This window comes from Platalea leucorodia (genome assembly GCF_965183815.1).
Source record: "Platalea leucorodia genome assembly, chromosome: 22".
Lineage (NCBI taxonomy): Eukaryota > Metazoa > Chordata > Aves > Pelecaniformes > Threskiornithidae > Platalea > Platalea leucorodia.
The window spans coordinates 5723295-5745005 of NC_138844.1; the positions used below are offsets into that span (position 1 = coordinate 5723295).

Consider the following 21711-nt stretch of genomic DNA (forward strand, 5'->3'; position numbering starts at 1 on the left):
CTGGATCATGAGGAATCTGAAACCTCAGCCCTCCCTCCTCCCACCAGATAAAGTGTTCAAGTCATAGCCTTAGCGGTGTTTTATTATTTTTCTTTTTTACCCTGAGTCTCTTGATCCCTGCCCGCGTGATTTGCTGACAGTCGTACAGTTCTATCTTCTTCAAGCTGTGGCAGCTTTTCAGGTGCTCCAGGGAGGCGTCCGTGATCAAAGGGCAGTTGTCCAGCTCGATCATCTCCAAGCAGTTGTGTGCGCAGGCGCCGTTTCCCAAGTGGCGAATCCCATCATCCGTGATCAGCTCACAGTGGGACAAACTCTGCATCCAAACACAGCAAGTTAGCGGCCTCTGCCATCGGCAAACAGAAGCCAACACGCTGCTGGGGGACGCTGTGGGACAAGAGAGAAGATGGCCCACGTTTCATAGGTTTGGACTGGTTTGTCACACCGGCTTTTTGGACAGGTCTGTACTCCCTCCTCGCGCTGGAGCCACCGCTGCGCTCCAGACTGCAGGCGCTGGACTCTGTGGGCCTCCAGGGACTAATGTGCCTGCAAGGGGAAAACTCCTAGCTGAAGCGCAATGGGAAAGGCAGCTGCTGAAAGAAAGGTGAGACCAGCGGAGACAGGACGGCACAGAAACGGAATAAATACCTCTGCTATCCAAGAAAGCACCTTTGTAAAATCTGTGGCCTTACACATCACGGGAAGGACCCTGTCAGGGGGTCTAAGAACCCGCAGAAATACAATGCCACCCACTTGGTGCATTTTTTGGGGGGCCTGCATCCTAAAGGAGGAAGCGGGGCTTCAACTAGGAGACAGCGTCAGCCCCTTGCTTTGTTGAGGGGCACAGCGTGCAGAAGGGATGGCTGCGCAGGAGAACCCGCCGACTGCGCCCCCCACCTCCCAGGACAGGGTTTCTCATGATGACAACGGAGCAGCACGCACAGGGACGCACAGGAGACCGAGACTAAATTCCCAGAAATTTAGACCAAGAGGAACACTGCTTTCCAGAGCCAGGAAGCTTTCCCGGTCTCAGCTGCCAGCTCCGTACTACAGGTGAGAAGGGCTGCAGTCTCCTCTCCTACAGAGGGACTGGCAGCCCGGTTTGCAGACAGATTCTGCTCGGCTTGCTGAGGACAGCCAGAGCCTGGTACCAGGAGAATCCAGTGTCCTATAATTCATTTTCAGGCAGCTGTGGGTGCCTGGCGTACGATTAATGCTAGCAGTAGGGGAGGGACAATAGGTTCTTCAGGGTCAAGTTTCTAGCCAAGTTCTTCCAAGCCTTCGCAACACGTCTATGAAGTCAAAGAGACAAATCCCCACAGGCAGTGCTTAAAATCCCTTTGTTTATAGAAAGAAAATGCTGAAAGTCTCACTTATAATACTCACCAGAACCTGAAGCCGTGGACAGTGTATGGAAAGCTGGATTAGTGTACTGTCTGTTATCTGGAAAAAAAGAAAAAGCCCTTTCATCCTGGGTGCTTTGCACAAGGACTTTTTTCCCCCCTACGAAAGAAAAACGGCAAACTTTCGCCTTATCAGTGTCCCCCCGGTCACTCTCCTGAGCCTCTCAGGAACTCATACCCCACATAACCAAATTTCAGATGTACAGATTCTTCCACTCCCTTATAGAAATCAACTCATGGCCTTAAAGGACTGTTAAGACATAGGTATTGTTGGTTTTTTGAACCTCCTTAAGTAGCTCTCGTGAAATAAGCTCACAATTAAGAGAAGCAAGTGAGCAGACCTCTTCCAACACCCCGATGTCTCCTAAATGTTTGTCTCTGAAAGTACAAGAGGTGTCCAAATCCCCTTCCAACAGCTCCGTGGACTGCCGAATTGTTCCTCTTTATTCTTCAGGAAGAAAAGAGGCTCAACACAATGGCTTTCTAATCTAAAAGCATTCAGAAGGGAACTTGCTGGGCTGTCTTTGTTCAATGCACTCAGTCCAAGGACGCAGCCTAATTTTTCTTCTTCCTTTTTTGGGTTAACTTTAAATCACTTCCCGTCTGGACTATTGTAATTTCCTCTTGTGATCTCCTGAATTTCTGCCCTGTAAACATCAGGAAGTACAGAATACCGGGGTCACGCTGTTCTCATGCCAGGAAGCAAAATCCTATTATCACCACTGTCTTTATCCGAACCGATTTCAAATCTATCCTTAGGGTTAGAGATTTTTCATGGGATCTTGAGTAAATTCAACTGTTCTCCCCTGTAAATGCTACCTTGAAATGGCCATCAGCTTACGGTACGTGCCCTACAGACCAGGCTGTAGTCACATAGGAGAGACGTCCTTAAAACTAACACAGACAGCTGCAGCCCAGGGTTTTGAGACTCAAGAATAACAGACTCAATACATCACATCCCACTGCCTTTGAGGATGGCTAATGGTAGCACGGGCACCCCGGTTTTATTTCAAGTTGCTGCCGCGTCCTCTATAAAATCATTGCTGCTCAAACAATCTGGCTGTTTTTTCAAAACAAACTTCCATGATTTCTAGCAATATACGTAGCACAAACCTTCCCCTGCCTTACACGCAGAGATCTTACTCTGGGACTTCATCTTGTGTCAAGGGTGACAATTCACACATCTATTACATGAGCTGCAGGACACATCTACTACTATTAAAGAGTTCTTTGATTATTTACAGGAGCATTCATGACTATGAAATATGAACAAAGGATCAAACTACAAAAGCGGTATTTTCTTATCCAAATATATCCGATCTTCTTGCTCAGGGTTCTAAATCAAGTTCTGATTTAGAGACAATCTACTTGTTCACAATCTTTCCGCGCTGTTGTGACTGTGCTAAAAAAAAGTAACAGCCAGAGGTGGCACCTCCTACCTGGACGCACTCTTCCAGGTCCATTTTTTCAAGCTCATGGCAGTTCTAGGAACAGACAAAAGATTGAACACACAAACTAAGTGCAAAGTTCAGACAGCAAATATAAACACAACTACAATGAAACAGCCCTTTTTAAAAACAAAGGGGTTTCCTCCATGAAACATCATGGCTGAAAGGAAAGTTTGCCGCTTCTTTACAACCACCACCAAATGCAGTAAAGGAAATCTAGCAATTTCACTCATTTAGAGGCACCGAGTTTTTTTATTCATAGAAAGTAAAGGAGGTTAAAATTTAGAGTCAGTTGTATAGAACACAGATTAATCTAGAAAAAACCAAACAGTAAAGTTTATAACTCTCAAGTATTTAACTTTTCGTGCAGTTTGGATGCACATCCTCCTATGCGGGGGTCAGGACAATGCCAAAGATTACATACAACCTGATTTTTGTAACAGCTTCCACTCAAACGTCGAGATCAAAAGCATTACAAAAATCTACATTCAAGAGAAAGCTACTCTCTGGTCATATCTATCACAAAAAGCAAGCAAAGATACTTGGTGAAAAAGTGGAAATGAGCACTTACCCTAGCTAGAGTGGTAAAGCCCACATCTGTTAGTTGAGAACACCTTGCAACTTCTAATATTCTGCACAGAAAGAATTTATAATAACCATGGTGGAGTCATTTTGCTTTTCAGAGTGTTTCATTAAAAGCTTCCAGCAACCCAGAAAAGTTTGACCTGGTTTAGGCTGTGCTCTCTGAGAGGATAATTTGCACAGAGCATCCACCCTCTATACCTGAGTGTAGGTCACAGGGAAAGAAAAAAAGAAGTCAGGCTAAAAGGGAACTCCAAGGCTCATCCAGTCCGCACCCCGCTACGAGGCAGGGAGGTCTAATCCGACAAACGCTGGACTAAGGTGCTCTTAAAAACCTTCACTGCTGGACACTCTACAACCTCCCCAAGTGATCTTCTCTGGTTTCCACCCAAAATACAGATCTCGTCGTGAAAAAGGGCGTAATACACGACAACCTGGCAGGTGGGCGTGAAAGAATAAATATTTAATGCCGTGACAGAAGAGTCTGAAGTCTTCTACGAGGCGAACTGCTTGCTTCTGCGACAACAGACAGAAACTTTCTGGCAGACAGTTACCGCAGCTCTACAGAGGCCTGCTTCACAACGTTAACACATTTATCGACGTCTATAGAAAAGAAAGTCCACTTGCCTAAAGTGGGTTATGCATTTTACCGTATACTTAATACCGTAAAGCTGCAGCTGAAGCTGAACATCAACACAGAAACGATTTGGAACCAAACTCTTGTTTAACCTTCCTCTTTCAAAACTGGTTTCCGTACACTTGTATGCTGCACTTTGTACCCATAATTCTTTAAATGAGCTTAACACAGAAAACGGTTGTGTTTTTTTTTCTCCAGAAGACGTGTATTTTATGCCATTTAAAACAGGCCGCTCAGCTGTTACAGCTGTCAGATAATAAAACTGTCTCTTCTTTCTGCACCTGGCTATTTTCTGAATTATAGCAAAGTCTTCCTGAAGAAACTTGTCCTAATAAAATAAAAGTCTTAAAATAAAAAAAAAAGCAAACACCTGCAGAGATGTCACTGGAAGCCCACTCTCAAGCAGGGTGAAAGTTAGCACAAATTCCACCTGCTACAAAATCATCACGAAAACCCCGTTAATGTCACACGTCAAGAGGAAACAACGTTGTGTCAATGTGTGTTCAGTTCTCAATACAAAAGTAACCTAACCTCAACTGTTTTTCACCGAAGAACGTAAGTAGATGCACAGTGGTGTAAAATGAGACTGCTGCTAAGCGAGTCTATTGGCAGTGCACACCACCACGGCATGGAGCTCTTTTACCACTGTTTTACTCGCACAAGTTTAGAAACCAGAAGTTTGGGGAAAACTACGATCATCCCACAGCAAACGCCTGGAAAAAGCTCAGTGATAAAAAGCGCACTTTCAGAAAGACCTTCAGAGTTTAAAATGGCTCAAATATTACACGACCATGTCACCGAGATCCTTTGCTCAACATGCAACGGGTCACCGGAGCTCGGGTAACTGCAGCGAAAACTTACCTAAGCCTTGGGCAGTTCTGTCCCAGGGCATTCAAGATGGCATCTGTAATGTTAGAGCAGCCTGAAGCACACAAGGATTGTAACTTGTGGCATCCTCTGCATATTGTAATGAGACCATCATCTGTTATTTGCTACAAGAAAAACAATAAAACATCACAAGCCATAACAATGTAGGTGGAGGTGCAAGGCACTGCATATTTTCCTTCTCAGACTTCCAGCCAGGCACGTAACTGAGGCCAAGTTACGCTTCTTTCAACCCAAAAATGCATTCAAATATTTCACTGGAGCAGCTGGAACAGGACCAGCCACGCTGAAGTGACTTGTAAACATTCGGAAAGTGATTCCACATGCACGGAAATGTTTCTGAGCTTGGGCACCATCTGAGCGATGGGGAAGGGACGGTAGCAGCAGGCCCAGACTCGGTCTCCTGCCTTCCTCTGCAACCCTTGCTTGCAATGACCCTCTTGGCTGAAACTCAAGACAAGAAAGCACCTAACAGAGTTACCCTCAAAATAAGCAGCAGGTTGTTTTCACAAACAGCCTTTTAAAAATACACTTCAGTGGTTTGGGACCAAAACCTGAGCTGCGAGACAGGCTTACAGCCCAGACCATGCTAAATTCACACTCCATCGATCCGCCGCGTCCCTGGACGCACGGGGTCCAGCCGGCCCCGTGTGCTCTGCTCTCAGGTCTGGGATGGCAACAGCGCACGAATCTGCTCCAGGTTTTTCCCTGCGTGAGCACAAGGGGCTGGGACTCAGCGTGGCCGTGCCAAAGAGCCGCGTGTACGCAGCGGGATGAGGGAAAGAGGGACAATAGGTGGCAGAGGCTGTGCGTGCTGGAGGACCAGGTTAAACCTCACTCAGTTCTGGATTTTTCAGAGGCAGCCAGACTCAATTCCCACAGAAAAGCACCAACCTAGGAACTGGCATTGCTTCTTTTAAAATAGCAAACAGCAAGTCTGTGGGCTGGTAAGCCCAAGCGCTGGAGTGAGATGAAACAGAAACTGGGAAGAACTTGGTATTTTCAGTTAAGGCGATCAAGAACCTTATTAATTTTCTTCTCCCTTCTGCCTGTTTGCCTCTCCCTTAGATGCCAGACGCAGATCTGGAAGCTGCTAACAGTCCAGCTCCTCCTTTGCAAGCACCCAGTCTCAGATGGATGGGCACCAGTCTCTAGCCAGTCTAGTAACTGGTAAAGCTACTCCTTAAACAGGACTGGGAAAGGACAGCCCTGCAGCCCCCAAAGTCCTCGCCCACTTCCGTGGAAAAGGAAGAGACTATCCAGTTACTCACTGCGTCAGGCTAACTGCATGATGGTATGTACAAAGAGCCCATTCCAATTTCTTTTTTGGCATAAATATACATTTTTGGCACTGCAGAATAACTGGTTTAGAGCCCTTCTGTGCAGGGAAACTTCATTTCTTGGTTCAATTTTATAAAGAGACCGGAGGAACCGCCTGGCCAGATCACCACACAAACACTCCAGCCCGATGGAAAGAATTTTTCCAGCCAGTCCTGCAAATGAGTTTAGGAGCCCCGTGGGCAGGGCCGAGAGACAAACAATTCTGACAAAGTGAGTGCTATGATGCTGTTTTGGGGGCTTATTCTACATTACTGAAGGCTACCAAAAAGCTGTTTTTCATCAACTATTTTTAAAAGCCTCGTAAATTTACAATTGCCCTGTCTGCACAGATGATGACGTTTCTGGGATGAGTACGCTCTGCATGGTTCTGCTTAGAGCTGGCCTCTAAATGCACAACGATGGCCGAGTTGGGAAATCATAGGAAGCTTTACTTACTAAGCATGTTTGAAGGTTTAAAGTCACCAGTTCGGGACAATGTGCACCAATGTATTTCAGAGCTTCATCCTCAAGCTGGAAAGAAAAATTTAGAGACTGAAGCAACCTGTTAATACTTGAAGCAATCTTCAAAATAAAGCTTTGGGGACAATAAGGCATCTGTGGTTTGGATACCTATGGGGGAGGAGGGCAATGCTCTGCAATCTCAAAATACACAGCAATAACTGCATTTTTTTTTTCTTTACCGTCTCAGGAACAGAGTTCAAAGACTCACAGCACTGAGTTACTGATTTAAAGAAAAGCTGATCTGATCAAACATGCATAATTAACAAAGCAAGCAGTGAAATCGGAAACTATTTACAGGAGTTAAGGAAATGCTTCACTAGCGAGGGCCTATAAGTAACACCATTTTTATATTGCAATACTGGAATTAAAAAAAAAAGTCTTATTTCAATGTGAGGAGCCCAAACATATCCAGGTTGCTTTCTGATGATAAAAAAGCCTGCTATTCTTAAATCTATAAGAACAGATGGCAAGTAATTGATAACAAGGATGTATTGCCATCAATATTACTCACGACTCCATAAATTACTAGAAACTCAAGCTGTTTCTATGACCTGAATTCTCAAAATAGGCTGAGATTGTTCTATCTTTAATCAAGTCATTTTTACAGCCATGTATACCCATCTCACGTATTAAAAATCCAACCGTAGTATAAATTTAGAAAAACTACTGACTATAGCCCTTACAGCTGGGCTCGCTGGTGCACACGACTGCTTTGTGCACATAACCAGAGTATTATTGCTTTGCTCACCACAAGAACCTTTCAGGACGTTGTGTGTCCATGCACATGAGAAATATGCTTTTTGCAAAATTAAAACATATAGCTGTTTAGCTATACACAGCAGACAAAAATGGCACTTATTGACTCATACTTAAGGAATCCCTACCCCCAAGAAAAAACACCAAATCCAAACCAAATAAGCGCTGTCAGTGTTTGGGTTCATGGACCCAACAGGTCAGAGATCGTTTTCCAGGTCTACCTTGAGGCTTTGAAACTCTCGGGAGTCTCTGGGTCACGGGTTTCAACTCCTGCGGGGCCAGTTTTACTCTCCTTTTTCAAGGACAAGATTCTGAGACACACGTTTCCTCCTTTCTAGCCTATCTGTCTGCATTAAAAAGACCCCAGCCCACTTAAGTAAAAAAAATAAGAATTAATCCCCACATTCTTTGTGAAATAGCTTTGCAAGGAGCTCTTGCTCATTGAAAGAGTAATGCTCAAGGCTGATGCTCCCCACGCCCCAGTTCATCATTGATACAACTCCGTAGTAAAGTTGTAATGCAGGGAAGTATTTAACGCATTAAACTTTTCAATGATTCACCAGGTAAGACAGTAACGAAAGAATAAAGGAAGTTAGTCTAAATAACAACAAGTATAATAAGGGGCAAAAAAAGCCCTTTCAGCTGTAAGAGTTAGCGGACCATTTATATATTCCAAAGTACAAGCATCACAGCCCCTGCAGCCTCTTCGAAATATACTGTATAGCTCAAGAGCTCTACGATGTACTTGAGGGGATACTACTATGCTCCTGACCGGCTGCAGAGGTGTCTTTTCACGGAGTCACATCCACGGTGATTCTCTCTAACTAGAAGATCCAAACGACACGTAGAAGAAATTCTATCACCAGTGCGGATGAAAGTACTGTCATGCTTTCTAAAATTTTCTGAGCCTTCAGAGACGGATGGGTCTAGCCACGAATAACAAAGTTATCTCCTCTTACAAAAGTTTGCTCAATGTGTTCCCGATGGGAAGAAAGAAGAATGATTCTACAGCTAGATATGCAATTTGTTCACTGTCCCACCATTCATGCTGAGCTCAAAGCTATTAAAGAATTTCAATAAAAGCAGTTAATCTCCAACAGACAGATTGTGAGTAATTTCAGTAACGTAACATTTCTGGAAATAGAAAAATCCACAAGACTTCAGCCCCATACTTTCAATTACAGCAGAAATAAGCTAGCTGTTATTATTGAATTTGAGCACTCTCCATAGAGCCGTACCTGCATGCAGCCTCTCAGGAAGAGGGCTTTGAGTCCACCGCAGCCTCTCACCAGAGCCTGGATGCCATCCTTAGTCACTTGGTCGCACCAGGAGATATCCAGCTGTTCCAGCAGTGGGCATCCCTCACTTTGGAGGTGAAAGGAAAAGCGTGTGGAAGCTTGGTTTTGCTTTGGAAAGAAATCCCGCTTCAAGCCAGAATCTAGGAAATTCCCATTTCTGGAACCCACATGAGCACAGATGTACACCCGCACCCCACACCCCCACGGGGAACGCTTTTGTCAACCATCATCTCCAGATGTGAGGAGCTCTCCAGAGGCAGTACCAGGAGCTCTAAAGCAGGGTATTAATAGGGTTAAAGACCACTGATTTATCCCATTTTGGACCCCTCCCAGCTCCTATACGAGGACAGACACTATCGGCTTTCTGGATCTGAATACAACCGAACCATCCTCAACAAAACCCTAAAATAGGGTCGATTTCTGCCAGGCTGCTTCGACTTTCCAGGTGTAACTTTGCATTTGCAAATAGTTGCCAGTAGGAGTAATGCTCCAGTGTAATTTGTAATTAGGAAGAGATCTACATGCTATCATGTATTTAAGATAGCTGCAGCACAAATTTGACCATGTGCAATTAGAGACAAGAACGAAGACTCTCAAGGGAAGGAAAAACCAGGCTCAAAGTATTCTAATGTAGCTACAAAAAATTCAATCATTCATTTGTTCTTTCAAATCTGTGTTTTCTTCTGGTGTCTAGATTCACCTTCCAGTATTTTTCCCTGCGATACAGCTTTCCTGTATTTTCTTTTATTCCACTAGTGTATCACTTGAATTTTTTTTTTTAATAGCTTGGCCTCTATTGTTACCTTTAGTGGGTTTTTTTGCCTCCTTTTCTCTGTCCCAATATCTTCCCACCAATGTCTGTCTGTCCCTTCCTTTTCTAGATTACTTGGGAATTCCATTTAGCGGATTTAAGCAGTTATATGTCTCCTAAGCAGTTTAGAAAGACAAATAGTCACATGCTGGTGTTCACCTTCTAGCTACGTAAACAATTGCTAAGTACGCAATGGTACACTTACAAGGAAGAAGTTGACTGTTAGTAAATGAGCATTTTAAAAAGGCAGTCTAAGACTTTTGTCTCCCCCCAAATCCCTCCTCCAAGACTTTAATAGAATATAATTCTTCTTCTACTGCTAATAACCATCAGGATGGACACAAACAAGGCCAAGGGCAGCTTTTACTGAGTCCTCCTCCTCTGTCTCGGCAACCCAGGAGGCACAACGTGCGAATGTTGAGCTCTGCTGGGGAACGCCTGAATTCTAATCGCGGTTACACCTCAGCCTATGTCCGTCTCCTCCAAGGCACACGAGACACACGGGGCAACGGTGCGTCACGCTATCTGGAATCAGTCGCCAAAGTCAATGTTGTTGATTCCTACCTCAGTGCTTTCAGAGACAGGTTGGTTATGGAAGTGCAGGAAGCCAAATCGAGGTGCCTGAGTCTAGAGCAGAACTTACTGAGGCTGGTACACGTACTGAAAGAGAACGTACAAGACACACTCATGCAATAGACTTATTCAAAGTCATATACATTTCGTATGACATGCATTATATTATCTACCGCATGCACAAGCCTGGCCTTCCCTTACAAAAAAAAAGAGATGGAGAATATAACGTGGGGCACCCAGAAAAGGGGATGACAGGGCAAACAGAGATGGGAATGTTACTTACGCATCTGTGATCTTGGTACAGCCATTTAGGTTCAATACTTCAATATTTCTGCAGTTCTGTGCAAATGTCCTTTATTAAAGGAAAGGGAAAACACAGTATTTTTCAGGCAATAGACTTCCAGATGGTTTACCGCATTTGTTTTAACTGTAACACATCAGATGCAATTTTACAAAATTGTCTCAAATAAAATAAGTAAATAAATACAATAAGTAATTTATGTTGCCCCATATCTTGCCTTGGGATTTCCCAGCCTAAAGGCAAAAGCTTCTAATCCAGTGCCAATCAGTCAGCCTGTAGCAGCAGCTGGCATTATTTTAATGAGAATTGAGAAAAATGGCTATTCTGCGAAGTTAAAAAATGATACATTAGAAAGGCTTATATGCTACCGCTCTCGATGTTTTAAGTTAGACACACAGGCTAAAGATCTCAGTTCCAAAGTGTTCATAAATTATTCCAATCCTCTGTGGTAGAAACTGAACCATTCTTTACATCGCATTTAAGAGCGGAAAGAAGCCGTACCACTACCTTAATGCATTGTCTCCCACTACCAGACAGCCACGCAGGCTCAGCTTCCGCAAGAAACCCCCGCATCTCTTAGAAATATTCTCAACTACTCGGCCCTGTCGGAGACAGAAAGAATTGCATTAAAATCCAAAAGTCACCTGCTCATTCAAAAAGTTGAACTCAAAATTTTGCAGATTAACAACAGTTTGTTATTCTAGGTAAAACAGTGCTAAGAAAACAAAAGTGCCATGAAAATAATCTAAGGCAGGGAGAGGGAGAATTATTCAGCTTCTGAAGATGGAGAGACAAGGAACAATCACCTAAAGCCGCTCAGGCTAACGACTGGGGAATTTCCCCCAGCTCAGAGCTCCCGGACATGGACACAGACTACCAAAGGAAGAGGAAAGGAGCAATGCCATTGCTACAACACGGGCAGCAAGATTTACAAATAAGTACAGTCAATGTACTATAAATGGATATACTTAAATTTCGATTTTAAAATAGAGATGAGGCAAAGCCAGCCCACAAGTTTTATTCTCACAGAAAAAAAGGATTCAAATATTTGCGTTCAAGAGATCTAGAGAAATGCTTTTCTAATTTCAAATTTGTAAGCAATGGAAGCCTCCAAAGACCCCACTACAAGCTAGCATTTACCCAGCTACTTCTCCCTGTGAACTAAGTGGGAAAACCATTGAGAGAACATTTGTATCAGTGTCCAGAAATTAAAAATCCTTCCCCTCTACTTTAGTCTACGTGGTTGTTCATCACAGAACAGGAACATCACTTGCTTCTTCAAGTTCTAGTTGGCATTTAAGACCTCTATAATGATGAAGATACTCTTCTGTAATGTTTTTCCAGTCCAAAAAAAATATCAAGCATCAGGCTTGGTACAACGTAATACCACAATCAAAAAAGAGAAACCAGCTTAACGAGATCTCTGCACGAGCTTCTGGTGACATCTGGCCACTTGCTTTCAGGGGCTACGGCAGCAGCTCTACGGCCGCAGCGTACCGCCGCCGTGCTGCCCCGGCTGACGGAGGAGCGAAGCTCGACCCGCACGCCCGTGTAGAGGGGCTGGAAAATCTGAGAGAGTCCATGCGGTTTTGCAGTTCCTCTAGCAAGCCTATGAATTCATATGCTTGAATTAGAGGACTCAAACATGTTTATATATGGAATTTACATCAACTGATGGATTTACATTCCCTTAAAGCAAACAACATTTAGGACATCAGGAAGTCTAGCAGGTACTTTTCGGTTAGGTACAACATATTCAAGCATTTTGTTTTAAAAGTGGAAGTTCGTGCCTATGCAAGAACACGTGTTTGATGTATAGAGTGGTGTTAGAGAACAAAGAGACATTAAAACCCCGCAAAAAACCACTCAAGAATGCAAAAAGCCTAGTTTGTATTCACTGCACTCCTGCCTCTCTCCCTCCTACACAGACCAACGACAGCAGCGAGGCCGAGAGGCTCCGTCCACATCTCCTGCTGCCTCCGTAGACCAGGCACCACTGGTAACTGGGCTCTACCTCTACGAAAGTAAATAATTTTATGGGTCCAGAACTATCAAGGCATGTTAAGAGAGAAAGTATTTATTATCAAGAACAAAAAAGACCCCATTTACTTCCTTCAAGAAGTTTCAGGCCACTTCGACCCCTGCAAGCACGCAGGAGTCACAGCATCAGGGGTCTGTACCTTTATCCGTGCGTCTCAGCTGCTTGGATACGCAGCTGGCAGAAAGAGATTATTTTAACTCTTTCCTCCCCAAATAATGTGGGTATTTCCCACCTGTTCCCCCAAGGTGTGAATCTTCAGTCATCATCTGGTTTATGCCTCTGTCTATCATGAGTTAAAATGATACGCTCCCTCCTCCAACATGTTTTAAAGAAGATATAACTTTCTGATAAGAAACTTAAGGGTTTTTTTTCCTCTTGTCCCTTTTCCTGATTAATGCAATTTTAATTTTAAGAACGGCACGACAACAGCATCCATTCCTATCGGTGCCGAGTAGTCCACATCTAACAGATTTACAACAGCTACAATGAAGCATTTCCAAAGCTGCGTCTTTTAGGAACAATTTTGACCTCGTCCCCCTAAATCACCTTCACTTACATTTCAACTTTTCATATTAAAGATAAGACAGGAAAGGACAGACATATTGCAGGCCATGTTTCAAAAGACGTTCAGTCTTAATGACCTAAGTCAGTGCTGTGTTAACATTTCTTTGAGCGAAAGGAAAAGGAGCCTAAATTCTGCTATACAGAAGCAGTAGTTTTCCACAAGAACATACCTATTTACTCATTTTTGTTTTCAGAACACACACAAAAATACTTTCCTTCGATTACTACCTTTAAGTCTCGATACAGATATAGAATTCTGTCCATTTTCAAAAGCTGAATGGATTGCCAAGACTTTAAAGACTCCCTGAAGCTAAGAAGAACTGAAATTAATGATTTCTATCTCTAGGGAAGGTAAAAAGGGTTACGCTGGGAGTATTAATCCATTCTAGGCTGTAATTACATTTTAACAAGAAAAATGGGTTTGTATGTCACTTAATTATACCTCAATATCCCTCTGGAAACCAAACAGGTCAATTCGCTGCCAGTTACTGCCATCCAGGGCCAGAACATTCCATGCCTTTATCGGGGGAAAAAATGTAAATGTCTTGTTAATATGAAAAAACCCGCCAGTGGGGACCCAGTTACAATTTGTTCCTTTTAGAAACAACATTCTGTCTCGGATATAAAAGCAACAAGTAATTACAGCCAACAAGGCAAACCGCGCAGTTACCAGAATCACTCGCTCGGACAAGAGGCCCCTCGCCTACACGGCGCGCTCTTCGCAAGTCCCCAAAACAGCAAGCCCGCGGCGCCCCGGCCACTTCTGCTCCCGCGGGAGGCGTCGGTGCTGAGCCAGGACAGGAGGCAGTGCCGGAGCGCGGGCATCTTCGCAGTCCTGGCTGGAATCTAATCCCCTCTGCAGCATCACCAGCTAAACCAACGCCTTGAACGGACGCTAGCAGGACCAACGTGAAGATGAGTTGGTCACGAGTGGTGTTCCCCAGGGCGCAGTGCTGGGGCTGGTCCTGTTCAATATCTTCATTGATGATCTGGATGCGGGGATCGAGGGCACCCTCAGTTTGCAGATGACACCAAGTTGGCTGGAAGTGTCGATCTGCTGGGGGGCAGGGGGGGTCTGCAGAGGGCCCTGGCCAGGCCGGGTCGATGGGCCCGGGCCACGGGGTGAGGGTCAGCAAGGCTCAGGGCCGGGTCCTACCCTGGGGCACAACAAGCCCAGGCACCGCTGCAGGCGTGGGGAGGAGCGGCTGGGAGCTGCCCAGCGGGAAAGGGCCTGGGGGTGCTGGTCGACAGCCGCTGAACATGAGCCAGCAGTGTGCTCAGGTGGCCAAGAGGGCCAGTGGCATCCTGGCTTGTATCAGGAACAGGACCAGGGCGGGGATCGTCCCCCTGTGCTGGGCGCTGGTGAGGCCGCCCCTCGAATGCTGTGCTCAGCGCTGGGCCCCGCACCCCAAGGCGGCCATGGAGGGGCTGGAGCGTGGCCAGAGCAGGGCAGCGAGGCTGGGGCAGGGGCTGGAGCACAAGGCTGGGGAGGAGCGGCTGGGGGAGCTGGGGGGGCTCAGCCTGGAGAAGAGGAGGCTGAGGGGAGCCCTCATCGCTCTCTGCAACGGCCTGAAAGGAGGCTGGAGCCGGGGGGGTCGGTCTCTGCTCCCCAGGAACAAGCGATGGGACGAGAGGGAACGGCCTCAAGCTGCGCCAGGGCAGGTTTGGGTTGGGTATTAGAAAAACTTCTTCACCAAAAGCTGTCCAGATAAAGCATCCAGCCCTGACCTGAGAGCTAGGCACCACTGCCGGAGTGACAGTGTTTACTAGGGCTGACTGAAGGGTTTGGTTTTGGTTTTGTTTTTTTTTTTTTTTAAACAAACAAACAAAAATCTCATGTGGTTCATACTACAAATGAGAACCAGGAACTGAAAGTTAGTAATTCTGCCCTTAATGAATCAAAAAGGTTGTCAAGGCAGTACTGTACTTGAAGCTTTAATTACACAATTGAAGTAAACAACTAGATCTCATAATAACCACAAGCCCATCATTATGAAAGCGTGCATGTATATGTATATGGCATATTTTTATACTACATCTATTACATGCACTAAGCTACATCTGCATCACAATATACTAGCTCTTGTGCAAGCCACGTGTCGACTTAGAACAGCCGACAGAACTGTAGGCATTAATTGATTTTCTCCGTTTTAAATCTCATTGCTGATATCTGTTGCAAGGTCTAGTTGTCACCACGATAAAAGCAGTAGCTCCAGTGGAGAAGAAATGCATCAGTGGATGCAAGTGGTAACACAGCATATTTTAATGTGCAATGTAGGCAAGACTACATACAGCCTTTCTGTAGCTCCCTGCAGATGCTTTAGTCCTTTACAACACATGCTGGGTCACATAGTGACCAATGCGTTCTCCGATGCCCTGTGGACTGTGTAAACAGGAGCAAGCGATGGAAATGGGAGTACGCCTTGACACTGGCAAGTATCTTTGACAGCCCATTTTGCTCAATATTGTTCTGCTGGGGCAGTGAATTTCAGCTGGAAGATCTTCCACTAGAAGACCTACGTTATTCAGAGAACACGGGGTGACAACCGTAATGCCTAGACATCACACAGGATATTTTTTAATGCAATTGAAAATGTTTAAGCGTAGTCTTTCTTATTCTTACGTACTCTGAAAAATGAAACAAGTCATGGTTCAAGTTTGAACCCAAGACTGATCAGTTTTCTACAGGTGTCGGTGAGCACCAGCTCTGCCGGTACGGTGAACCCACCGCGACAAACACCCTCCCGTGTCACTGACTTCCACTCCCGCTGCAGTAACGCTTCCTCTGCCTGTCTGCTCAGACACCGGCAGGATAAAGCATCTGAACAAATCTGGGAGCTCTAGATGACTGGACCTGCAGTTGGAGGGATTTTCCGAAGCGAATAATCCAAGCTGGATTTCATTAGCTGAAGCCCACAAAACTATGAGCTCCTTAAGGAAAAAACCCAACCCTAAACAAAATAAACACTCATTTTTTTCTTCCATGCTTACTTCAACTACATCCAAGTAGGAAAGTAAACTTTCATTGACTGTGCAGCATCTTTGTGAATCAAAATTTCTACATCCCCACCAAAAACCACAAGATGCTGTTTTAGACTCATCCAAGTTTGATATTTTCATCAGCGCAGGCCTCCTGTACAAACCCAGGCTGATGGAGAGGAGAGTTCTCGGGCAAAAAGTCAGCCACCTCCCCTTCGTAACCTGCTCGGGGCCTGGGACACCGGCAAAATGGTATTCAAGCTTTGAGTCCCCCTTCACTGGTGCTCTCCGAAGTTTCTGGTATTGCAGCGTTAATACGGGACAGTAAATAACAATAGGTGAGTTGCACAAAGCTCCCTGTACAAATCCTCCCGGTCTGACATGCTAGGGAAGGCTGGAGCGAGAGGACTGTCACCCAAATCCAACCAACTGTTAAAATCCACCAGCAATGAGGAAGGTTCTTACCCTGGAAACTTGAGCACAACGACACAGAGTGACCACATCCAGGAAAGAGAAAATTCTGTAACAGAAATAAAAGATACATTATTGGTTATCTACATTTAAAACAAAGAGAACATGGAAAACAAAGGGGGGAGAAAAAAAAAAGGACTGGATACAGCAAAACTTCTTTGTCATTCAGTTGAAAGCTGAACTGTGAAAAGAAGCGCAGACCTAGCAGTTAACAAGTGAAAGCAAAACACAGATACTGAGCCACCATGAAATATTAATCTCACACCTTGTAGTATTTACTGACAGCAAACCGAACCGTTATTTATCAAAAGAGATGCTTACAGGTATTGTGTAGCTGAACAGTCAAACGTTCAGTTAAGCCAGGGTACGGCAGTGAGGTTGGGCTGCTTTGGCTCCTGTTGGACGCAGGAGCATCGCTGTGCCCAGCACCTCTCTTCAACAAACCCAACATCTTCAGCAACAGCTCTCCAAAAGCGGGCAGCGTAATAATTAACAGTTAATAGATCAAAGCAACACGACAGCCTGATCTCAATGCACGGATTATTTCTTCTTGTTTTACACAGCTGTGCTAAATACGAAGCGTTGTTAAGGCAGAAGGAGGAGGAGTATTTTGCTCTGCAACGCTGCAAAGCGACTTGCACAGCCAGCTGATCTGTTCGGCTGTGCCAGTACAGTGTCTAGGAGACGCGCTTAGGAGTAAGCCGATGCGGTCACTCCTGCGTGGTATGTCATTCCTCTGCCAGGGCACACCCAAGTGTTCAGGCCAACACCCTGGTGTTGCTGTCCTATTTATCGGGATAAAGGAATTAGACAGTAATACTTTGCAATGCTATACTGGGCTAAGACATCCATGCTTTTATCTCAGGCATATACAGCCCTAGCTGCGAATGCAGGAAGCACCGAGGCCATTTAAAGCTCCCAATCCTGTACCAATACATCAATATGGTGATTTTATGGTTATTCAAACAATCATATGCCACAAAACCGAGAAGGTCAAGCAGACAGAGAGTAAGGTCTCATTCTCTTTGCCAGCAATTATAAAACCGCAGGACGACGTGTTTTTGCAAAGATAATACAAGTGTTTGACTACAAGAGAACACTTGCACATATGCTTTAATATTTTAAACTTGAAGACCACCAGAAGGAGAAGGCAAATGTTACCCGCTGCAAGTGTTAAAGGTATGGGGCAGGCGATTTTGTTCCAAGGCTATATGCTATTTTATAAAATACTCTTGTCAGATAAAGTATGGGTGTCCCAGAGCAATTCTGAGAACAAACAAAACTCCACCGCTCCAAAACTCGCCAGACTTTCTCCAGAGACCAGCGTATGCCCAGATTAGCAATCGTTTGGATACCTGCAGCACTTGAGTCATCTCCCCACAAGACCGTGGGCTCGGAGGGGGGCCGTACATAAGCTTTCCTATATTCTCAGCAGACCTGCCTGCGCTGGAAGAGACTCAGAAATGAGATGATGTTGCTGGCAGCATGTTCTTTTTGTGTGACTTATAAACTTAAACGCCCTGTACTAACGTTTACTGAAACTCTCATATAAACCCAAGAAAGCTGTACGATGTACTCATCTCCCCTGAGAAGTACAAAGAATACATTTGAATAAACAGCGCAGATACCGATAAGGCTGGGGGAAGAGGTGCTAAATGAACAAACATCATGTGCATCACAGATAAACTGCACTTTGTCCTAGAGATAAACGACGAGGGGTTATCCAGGCTTTTGCTACTGGCACCAAGCTTTGCACTCACATTAATATGGGCCGCACACCTTCACAGACACCCACGTACTTGTATATCGTCATATACAAGTAGCGAATCCCGGATTTTCAAATTTTAGGAGAGGACACAAGCAAGACTGGGATAGTATGATACAACCACTGCATGACCAAGCCTGCTTCACTAGCAGGTATTTAAAAAGCACTTTAGACACATCAGTGCTGGTGGAAGAAGAGAAAAGGATGTTAGTGAGAGAGGACGAATGAAGATTATTTATCAAAACACAGATGCTTACAGGTATCACGTAGCTGAACAGTCAAACATTCAATTAAGTCAGGATATAGCAGAACAAAGCCGCATGCTCTCCTGTGTTTCTACACCGCCCAAAGACACAGATTCAAGGAGTCTGGTTCAAAATACTTCTCATCCGTTCCTTATGCATCTCATCACGAGACAAAATTTACAGCGACATGCTGAGATATACGCCGTTAAGAGGTCTGGAAAAGAGCCAATATGCACCGTACCCTAGCACTGTTTTGGGAACCCACTTCTGGATTTCAGAAGCAGTTCCAGACTCGCTTTCGACTGCTTATAGACGAGTCTTCCCGTTGAATCAAATGTCCTTTATTCAGGCATGTATGTGAGCACTGAGGATTTATTTAGCACAATGTCAATGGACAACAATACAAGGAAAGCCTGGGGAAATGATAGAAGCTAGGGAAAATTCTTACTTTCACCCTAGATTCCCATCATAGGAGCAAAAAAATCTCAAACTCCATGGGAACAGCGGCTAGGTCAATAACTACGCAAGCTTTCTATATTTTCATTAAAATTGCTTTCTCCATGGAAATCCCAGGCTATTAATAACCACCTCATCCCTCTATCAGGGCTATTAGGTCTTGGCCAAATTTTTTTCTTCTTCCTGCTCCTCCCTTCCCAGTCTACCCACACAGCAAAAGGGATGTCAGCAGAGCACAACGCTTGCCCCTCACCTCCGAGGTTAACACTGCTGAGCTTCGCCAGGAGCTTCCTTGTTGTCCAACTCGAGGACTTTGGCTCTGAAAAGCTTAAGAGCATTTTCCAGTGTTTTCTGAACTGCTCTTGCATTTGTTCAAGAATATTAGCCAATGGCTCAGCAGAATCAGACTGCAAAAATTACTCTTTCAGCAGCAGTCACTACTGCGTTGTGCATTTTTGGTCATTTCAGAATTGGCTCCCACTACAACCCTTCACATGAACTGGAGAGAACAGCAGGAGCACAGTTAAAATCTTGCAAGCACAACAACCCAAGCAACATTTTCCAATGCAGCCCTGAGGACCGGCTTTTTCTTCTCCAAGGAGCTGCCAGGGAATATTTGGAAAAAAAAAAAAAACAACCCCAAACCCCACAAACAAGCTGCCCACATGGCCAAGCAATGACTGAGCAGACGTCGTCTTCCAACAGGAGTACAGTATGGGTCATAAATGCTGGGTCTCTTCAGCAATCCGCACAGTATAAAATAAAGCAAAGGTAATCTGTATGTTCACTGGAAATAACATGCATTCTTGCTATTACCCTATGGCTCAATTAAAACTGGACTTGACAACGAGATTTGGATGCAGCTTAGCTAGTCAGCTCCAGAGCCCCTCTCAGTAACGGAGGGACAATTCCTCCTGGAATTGTTCCAAAGCACCCAATCCTTAGAAAATACCTGCTGCTCTGGTCAGATTAACTTTATCTGGCGAAAGAAAGCAGAGAGGAGTAAGTAGCAGCAGGCTGAACGGTACTACTTGAATAACGGCCTTCCTGATTCTGCCTTAATAGATCAAAAGGCGGATAGCTGGGATGTTTATTTTTACATCCAACACAAAGGATTTCTGTTTTGCTCACAGCTGACTGCTGTACTCTTACATTGGTCTTTTTACTCTTCAGACTTGACAGTAAGATAATAATCCACACCAATAACTATCATCAAACCGTGAGTACAGGTGAAGGCGGATTGAGTATTCCAAACATTCATTACAACAAGTCTGGTATTGCAGCAGATTAAATTATTTCCCTGCACATTAACTCACTATGTTTAGGACTTCTCCTGAAGAGTCCAGCACCAGACAATTTAGCTAAAACACATTGCAGTTAGAGCATTTTTCAAGTTTCAACCTCCTAATCCACTCAGGGTTTTCTAGGACTCCTCACTTTCCCACTGCCACTCTAATTAGATTAGGGTCAAGACTCTAATGAAATCCCTGGATGCTGCAGGCTTTGAGGTGAGCTAGCTTAGACCTTTAGCCTTCTAAAATTATCAACACCGATTTATGTCAGTGACCCACCATTCAAGTTAAATTTTCGCTCCATACTCATTTGATGCCGATGGGCTGGCCAGGAGGAGAGAAACGACAACTTTGCTGCCAGCTCACCGGCACCCCGCGTGCTCTGGTGCTTCCTCGTCCCAAGCAGAACTCAAGCTCCCGAGGAATAAATCAACGTGGGGCTTGAAGGTCAGATGGCAAAGTCAGCGCCGGTGCCTGGATGTGCTGAAAATGGGCTAGCAGGCAGCAGGAGGTGGCACGGAGTAAAAGCCGCTTACGCCAGGAGAGAATTGAAAACTGCTTGACCTGCCCGTGAACCAGCAAGGAAAAGACGAGCCCCCGCAGCCCGGTCCCCCTCACCCTGCCAGGAGCAAGCTGTTTAGCAGCCCCACGTCGGGCTGAGAGCACGCCTTCTGCAGGAAACCAGCAGAGACCACCACCGCCACCGAAAATCCAGGCTTGTGGTTGGTGTTTGGCTTCCAGACAAAAAGCGACTGGCAGGCAGTCCTCAAAGAATGAACGCTCCTTTTCCCCAGGGCAACAGGGACACGATGCCCCTTCTGCGGCACCACCACAGCCAGAGCCGCCGTGGAGCAGGAATTCACCGTTCGGAGCCACCCAGCCAGACGCTGCCCAAGGAGGAGCCAGGAGCCGCAAAAGAACGAGAGCGGTGAACGGAACTCCGCTTTTTGCTGGTTTGGCTCATTTTTAACTGTGTAAAGGTATATTCAGGTATAAAGGTGTAAGCTCCTAGAAACTCAGCCGGCAGGAGACAAAGCTGAAGCAGGTACGGCAGTATCACGACAAGGATTTGTGACCCATCAGCCGATCTCTCTGCCCGCGTGCTGCAGGACAGCTTTGTTTAGAGTCCTGCTCTTGGGGAAACTCAGGACACACGTGCTTAAAGAAGAGATTTCTGGGGACAGCCCCCCGCAGCGCTTTACACCTCCACCCCATCCTCCCAGACAACAGCGTCCCTGGAGCTACACATTTCTGTACCTTGGGGTGTGACAAAGGCTGCTGTTCGCCCCTTTCATACCCTCCTACTCTTTATTTTGCTCAAGTACAGCTTTCCACTTTGCAACCACATACATGAGACATCAATGC

General features: G+C 45.2%; 1 protein-coding gene across 10 annotated transcripts in view; it reads right to left on the reverse strand.

Annotated features, from left to right (window-relative positions):
• The window catches only part of FBXL20 (F-box and leucine rich repeat protein 20), a 46376-nt gene that overhangs the window by 5471 nt on the left and 19194 nt on the right, over nt 1-21711 (reverse strand). For 8 of the 10 annotated variants that reach the window (XR_014230396.1, XR_014230397.1, XM_082331959.1 and 5 more), the window contains exons 3-14: nt 16583-16637; nt 13581-13655; nt 11041-11135; nt 10516-10584; nt 10224-10319; nt 8789-8915; nt 6729-6803; nt 4929-5059; nt 3420-3480; nt 2840-2884; nt 1384-1440; nt 101-313 (exon numbers count right to left, since the gene is read on the reverse strand). Coding sequence is in view for 8 of the 10 variants with exons in the window: in XM_082331959.1 (XP_082188085.1) it covers nt 101-313; nt 1384-1440; nt 2840-2884; nt 3420-3480; nt 4929-5059; nt 6729-6803; nt 8789-8915; nt 10224-10319; nt 10516-10584; nt 11041-11135; nt 13581-13655; nt 16583-16637 (1099 nt within the window). In the remaining 2 variants the exon portion in view is untranslated. Of the gene's footprint in view, nt 1-100; nt 314-1383; nt 1441-2839; nt 2885-3419; nt 3481-4928; nt 5060-6728; nt 6804-8788; nt 8916-10223; nt 10320-10515; nt 10585-11040; nt 11136-13580; nt 14128-16582; nt 16638-21711 lie in introns of those variants that run through there. The other 2 variants (XM_082331963.1, XM_082331964.1) reach the window with 2 other exon arrangements.